This window comes from Microcebus murinus, chromosome 19 (genome assembly GCF_040939455.1).
Source record: "Microcebus murinus isolate Inina chromosome 19, M.murinus_Inina_mat1.0, whole genome shotgun sequence".
Taxonomy (NCBI): domain Eukaryota; kingdom Metazoa; phylum Chordata; class Mammalia; order Primates; family Cheirogaleidae; genus Microcebus; species Microcebus murinus.
Genome location: NC_134122.1, coordinates 29,047,812 through 29,054,081, shown reverse-complemented (window position 1 = coordinate 29,054,081; position 6,270 = coordinate 29,047,812). Strand labels below are relative to the sequence as shown.

The window sequence follows — 6,270 nt, the reverse complement described above, 5'->3', positions numbered from 1 at the left end:
CTCATTCCTTTAACAGACCACAATCTACTCCGCTGTCACATCCATAGTTGAGCAGTTTCCAGTTAATGACTGTAATATATAAGGCAGCCACAAATATCTCTATGCAAATATTTTTTCTTTGAAATTATTTTCCCAGAACATATTCCCCAAAGTGAGATAAGAACATATTCTTACAATCGTCTTTTTTCCCCCTCTTGTCAAGTATTGCCAAACTGTTCTCCAGAAAGCCACATTTTATAGTGCCAGGAGTCTATTTCTCCACAATATATTCTTAAAAATTTATTTTTAAGGGATGCAAGTGGTTTTGGTTTTTCATTTTACTAGTCTTCACCTGTGTGCATTTCCTCCGGGGTGCACGGCCTATTGGGGGGGTCTTGGAGCGAAGAGACTCAGTCACTGCATATATCGGAGACTTAGCTTTTCTCCATCAAATCAATTCTACGTCGTTTTCTCATCTTTTTGGTTTTCTTATAATCTTCGCTATTCTTTGCTACACATACATCTTTAGTTTTTACATAAAACCTTTGATGATTTCCCCCGCTGTTTCCATAAATAAGAAAGGACCTGCACATCCCATCTAGACTTGTCCAAAAGCCCTCTGGTTCCCACGAACGCGCCACTGTCCATCACCCCTGCCTGAAGATCCTCTTCCGTAGTCTCTCAACAGCCCCTGGCTAAATATGTCCCCGCAGCCTGCTCAGCCACCTCTCTTCCACTGCTGCCACCACCCAGAGAAAGGATCAGTGGTCCCTGCTCACCTCTGCCTGGGTCCTTCCCTCTGGTTTTTATTCTCTCATCCATCCCAGCCCCACTGCCGACTTCTCAGGTTTCCTTGGCACCCCGCAATCCCACATCTGGCCTCTGGAGTTCACTGGCTTCCCCCAGCAATCGTGGCCCTATAGAAAGACAAGTTCCTTCATTCTTTGTTCGGCCGAGTGAAGGCCAACATTTCTCAAAATGAATTTCACTGGAAAACTAAGAGAGAACAAAAAATAGACTCCAGGAAATGGAAAGACATCAAAACAGCAGTGTGGCCTCGTACAGATCTGACATCCCACGGTGGTCTTGCTGCAGATTGGCTCAGTGGGGGGGCGTGGAGTGCTCCCCAGCTCCGATACTCAGCACCTGGTATTCCAGATGCCAACTCTGCCATTCCCTTCATAGCTGTTGAGGCTAACACCTCTTGACCCCAGCTGATGTTTGCATTTGTTCCCCATGAAGCTCACCCTGTACTTTCCTGGGGGCTGCCATTATCCTAGGAGCTTCCCTGGGTGTGACAGGCAAGAGATGTCATTTGTTGCCATTTTGAAATCTCAGGCCTCTTCTGACCCCACATGAAGTTGTGCCAGTCTGAGGGGAGCCAGGTTCCCAACTCCCTTCCAGAATGCACGTCTGAGCCACCCTGGGCTACATTTGCCTACCCCTCCCCCCAAAACTCCCCCTTGGCTACCCCACAAGGAATGGTTTTGAAGAATGCACATCAGGACAGGCTTACACCTGTCAGAAACCTAAACTCTACAGCAGCAGCGACAGCAGCGGCAGCCACGGACAGAAAGCAAGAGGCTCCCAGCACCCCTGCCACCCTCTCCTCTGCTCCTGCAGCCATGGCCATACCACCAGCCTTGGTCCCCATCCCTACACACCACAAGAGGAGCTAGCAGTTTGGTACTTCACATTAAAAAGTCATCAACACCTGCCCTTCAGGAAAATGTCCTCAGCTGCCACATCCCACAGGCAGCTCTGCCTCCCTCCTGAACCTCCTCTCCCCCAGCCCCTCCCCAGTCCTGGACCCTTTAGCTGTCAAGAGACCGGACCCGAAAGACGTGGATGGTCCCGTTACTGAGGGACACAACCAGGTACCTGCCGTCCACCATGGTGGTCACCCGGGGCTTTTCCAGGCCGTGGTAGGCTGTTAGGAAGTCTCCAATAAGTGACCCCTTCGGGTCCAGGATCACCACCTTGTTGACCTCCCGAAGGGTCAGAAAGATGTAGCCCTTCTTATCCACGGACACGGAGCCCGGCTGGCAGCCGTGCAGGCCTGGGCCCCTGTATTCTCCAATCACCTGGCCCAGCCCGTCACAGACCACCACGCTATTCTGCTGCCAATCCGACCCCACGAAATTGCCCTGGGGGCTGGTGGTCAGGAACACCAATGCCCGCAGGCCCCGGTTGGCCTTGCCCCCAGGGATGAACCGAGTGGCCAAGCTGCCCTCCATGTTGTACACCTCCACGTGGCCTGCCACGCTGACGGCCACACGGTCCCCACTCGGCAGTGCAGCCACGGCGTGGCTGGCCTGGGAGAGGCTCAGGGCCCGGCGCCACTGCACCTTGCCATTAGGGCTGATGAGGTAGAGCCTTGCGCCAGCTGAGAAGGCCACGGCGCCCTGCAGGGCGGCCACACTGCAGGGGGAGCAGCCCTCAGGGACTGGCACGTTGCCCTTGTAGTCGCCATTGAGGGAGAAGCGTTTCAGCGCCCGGTTCTGCTCATCTGCCACCAGGATCTCCCGGGGGCCAAAGGGACAGAGTCCAGTGATCCGGGGGGACCGCTTGTCTCCAGGCATCCGCGTGGGGAAGCTGCAGGAAAAGATGGGCCTGGGAAGGAGGCCAGAGCCCTCCAGGTTCAGCCCGGCTGCTGGGCTGGGCTCCCGGGAAATTGACTTGAACCTGCCTTTGACCTTTCTCTTCTTGTTGCACATGCCGCCCTTCTGGTGCTGGCCTTCTCCTTCCTCATGGGGCATCTGGGCTCTGTCCTTTTCAGGGGTCTGGGTTCCATCATCTCGGGGAGTCTGGGCCCTGTCCTCTTTTGGGGTCTGCGCTCCATCCCTGCCCTGGGGCCGCACTCCATTCTGTGCCTCGGCCTTGGCCGCACCCTCTGTCTGGCTCTGCGCCTCATCGCCCCCCTGGGCACCAGCTCCATCTTTCTCACTGTCAACCTGGGACTGCTGTGCCTCAAAGGAGAGCCAAAGCAGGTGGCAGTTCTTGTCCAGGAGCCCGGGATGGAGCTCCAGCTGGGGCAGCAGGCAGGGGGCTGGCCCAGGTGTCCAGGGGCACCCCTGCAGCTGCCGCAGCCTCTGGGCAATCGCCCCTTCCAGGGAGAGGATCTCAGCCTCTCGACCCAGGCTGAGCACCCGGTGGGCGAAGGCCGCTGCCGCCCTGGCCACCTGTTCGTGGCCCTCGAGCTCCGCCAGCCTTTCCCGAGCTGCCTCCTCGGCAGCCTCCACGTGGGCCCGTAGCTGCCCCAGCACCTCCTGCTTCTGGGCCAGGAGGGCCCGGAGGACCCGCTCGGCGGCTTCCTCCACCTGTGTCCCCACCCGGGCTGCCTGCTCCCGCAGCCGGACCAGTGCTTCCTTCTCCACCATCCGGGCTGCCTCCAGCTCCACCAGGTTGCTGTCCACACCTGCCAGCAGCTCCTCTAGGCCAGGCCTCCGGGCACGCACGGCCTCGGCCAGGGGCAGGCAGGGGTGGTCCAGGTGGGGGCCCAGGCGGCACTCTCGGCACAGCAGCTGGGAGCAGGGCTGGCACAGGAAGCGCAGCGCCTCCCCGGGGTGCTGGGGGCACTGGGCTGCCTGGCGCTCCCGGGCCTCCTCATCGTACCACCCCGCCCTGTAGCCCACCAGGTCCACCACCCGGTGGGTGTGGGTCTGGCGGGTGCAGCGGTGCCCGTCGGCACAGGCCTGGCACAAGTCATCGGCACAGTCCAGGCACCGGGCTGTGGCTGGCCCCCCGGCACTGGTGCCCCCCACCAGGGGACACAGGGCACAGGCTGGCTTCCCTGCACGCAGGTCTCCACAGGCCCGGGCCTTCACCAGGTCCAGCAGCCCATTGACAAAGAAGTTGGTCTTGAAGGCGGCCACGCCCGTGGGTGGCACGGGCACAGTCTCACGGCACTCAGGGCAGCGGACATGGCCGCCCTCGGCCAGCTGGGCCAGGCAGTCCTGGCAGTAGGTGTGCAGACAGGGCAGTGTCTTGGGTGTCCGCAACTGCTCCAGGCAGATTTTACAGGCCAGGAAGTCACTGCTCAGGGCCTCCAGCAGGGAGGGTGATGATCCATGGGACACCATCCTACAGGCAGGGGGGTCAAGGCCATAGGTCAGAGAGCACCCTCCCCCACCCCAGTGCCTCCAGCCTGGCCCTCTCCCTTCTGCCCCAGGGTCTCACCTGAATGACCAAGAACTTCTGGTCTCCTGAGGCCTCGGGCTATTTGCTCTTAAGCTAGGGAGCCGCCCCTCCCCTCCTCCTGGTGTACATTCAGCAAATGTAGAAACCTCAGTGCTGCTGATAGTGTCAGGCCTGTGAGAAATGACAAGACCAGAAGTCCACAAGCCTCAGGGCAAGTGCGGTCCAAGCCCTCCTGTGTGCACGGGTCCTCAGGTTGCGCTGCATGGGGTGCCATGCCGGGGCAGGCCGGAAGGACACAGAATGGGGTCTGGCTGGGCAGCCCACCTTGATCCTGGCAGCTAGGGTGGGGTTTTGCAGTACAAGAGGCCGTAATCCCCCCAGCCCCACACACCTGTCTTCTGCTAGACCCTGGGGCAGCATGGGATGCCCCACTTCCTGCCCCTACTTATCCTGAAAGGGACTGTGGAGATAGCAGAAAGAAGCCTGAGGGGAAGGGCTGCTCTCCTTCCAGCTGCTTGACCTCAGGGTTGGCCTTGGACTTGGCTCAACTCCTGGAGTGCTTTTCTCTTAGCCTTCTCAGCTGAATGCCTTCCAGAAACCTCTGGAGGGGAGGAGTCGGGAGCCCCAGCACAGTGGCTGAGAAGTACTTGATAAGGAGACTTGGAGAAGTGTCCCCTTTCCCACGGCTGGCAGAAGAGCTCAGCGAGTGGGTGGGGGTCTTCCTGGGGGGAGCCCCAGGCCTTTGGCTTCAGAAAGGGGAGGGAGTGCTGCTTCTCGCCTGCCCTTGCCTCCTGCCGCCTCCTGCCTTCCGGGTGCCTCTTTCCCTTCTCCCTCCCTTCCTCTCCCTCTCGCGCTTTCCACTCCCTCCCTTTGCCTGCCAGCCCTCCCCCCACTCCCTGCAGGTCAGCCCTTACCTAGCCAGAGCTGACCTTAGCCTTCAGGACTGCAAGGGGGCCGGGGTCTGGGCGCCGATATTGCTGGGCTCCTGGAAGAGAAACAAAACTGAAACTAATCGTACTTGTGGTGCAACTTCCGTCCGGGCCAGGGACGCGGACTGGCACAGGCTTAGGCCCCGCCTTCTTCCCCACCCCAGCCGGGCCCTCTCCCTCGGAGGCCCCCACTCCAGCACCAGGTGTTCCTGTCCCTCCAGCCTCAGGGAACTGCCTGAGAACCTGCTCTCTGAGAGTTTGTATGGAGGATCAGAGAGTTTGTTTGTGGGAAGCAATTAGAGCTCTTCAGTGACTCAGAGACTAGGGTAACGCCACGTCCTCAGGCCAGGTCTGCAGTGTTAACACCCCAGGCAGGCGTTTCTCTGTAATTCCAGCCCTGGGTGAGGCTCTTCATTCCTCACACCTTTGCTCAGCTGCAGGAGAGGCTGTGGGGAGGGATAGAGAGCCTGGGTCTGAGAGATCAGCAAAGGCTTCCTGGAGGAGGCACCTGTTAAGATAAGATCTGAAGAGGGCACAGAGGTTTGGGGTTCACTAGGGAGAAATTAGGGCAGAGCTTTCTGGGAATTGGGAGCCACAAGTGTTAGGTACGGAGGAATGCACTGACTGAGTGGCTTCAGGTAATATGATTTAGGATGGTGTGTGTGAAGGGGATGTGGGTGTGGTGGCAGATGAGCTTACCCACGAAGGCTCCAGCTGGATCATAAAAGGCCTTATTATATTTTATGTGCAGGGTCCGTGTTTTATCAAAAAAGCCCAAAGACCCATTGAAGGATATTTTGCCCAACATTCCATGAAAAATTTGAAGAACAGAGAAGTTGAAGGCATTGCAATGAATGCTTATAAACCCACCACTTAGATTCTACAATGATCGTTTTCTGTAGTTGATTCATCACGTTTCTGTCCCTGTATGTATCCCTTTGTCCACACGATGGAATTGAAGCAGGAAACTGAACTGTGGAAAACTCACTCTGGCAATAGTCTGGAGAGCGGAGGGGAGCCTGATCCCAGGGTCCAAGTGAAAAGTGGAAGGGCTGAAACACAGATGCCAGAGAGGTAGGTGGAAATACAGGGAGATATGGTCACAGAAGCCAGGGAAAATCCTGCACTTCCAAAAGGAGGAGGGGTCATCACTGTTGAATGCTCCAGACCAGAAGATCAACCAAGATGAGGACAGAAAAGTGCGTTGGTGCTCGTGTGTCCA

General features: G+C 57.7%; 1 protein-coding gene across 3 annotated transcripts; it reads right to left on the bottom strand.

The window, feature by feature from the left end:
• Nucleotides 1-253: 253 nt before the first annotated feature.
• On the bottom strand, nt 254-5,291 carry TRIM56 (tripartite motif containing 56). Of its 3 annotated transcripts, XM_075995349.1 has the most exons (4): nt 5,034-5,291; nt 4,159-4,290; nt 1,861-4,062; nt 254-896 (listed from the first exon to the last, which is right to left on the bottom strand). In XM_075995349.1, the coding sequence occupies exons 3-4, from the start codon at nt 4,059-4,061 to the stop codon at nt 869-871; spliced, it is 2,229 nt and encodes a 742-aa protein (XP_075851464.1). In that variant the 5' UTR covers nt 4,062; nt 4,159-4,290; nt 5,034-5,291; the 3' UTR covers nt 254-868. The 3 variants fall into 3 exon arrangements, with proteins under 3 accessions (XP_075851464.1, XP_012614907.2, XP_012614908.2); XM_012759453.3 differs by having other exon boundaries at nt 254-4,062; XM_012759454.3 differs by lacking the exon at nt 4,159-4,290 and having other exon boundaries at nt 254-4,062.
• Between the last annotated feature and the right edge of the window lie 979 nt (nt 5,292-6,270).

Excerpts from the sequence above, each read along its gene's own strand:
- TRIM56 (XM_012759453.3), bottom strand. The coding sequence starts at position 4,061 with ATGGTGTCCCATGGATCATCACCCTCCCTGCTGGAGGCCCTGAGCAGT.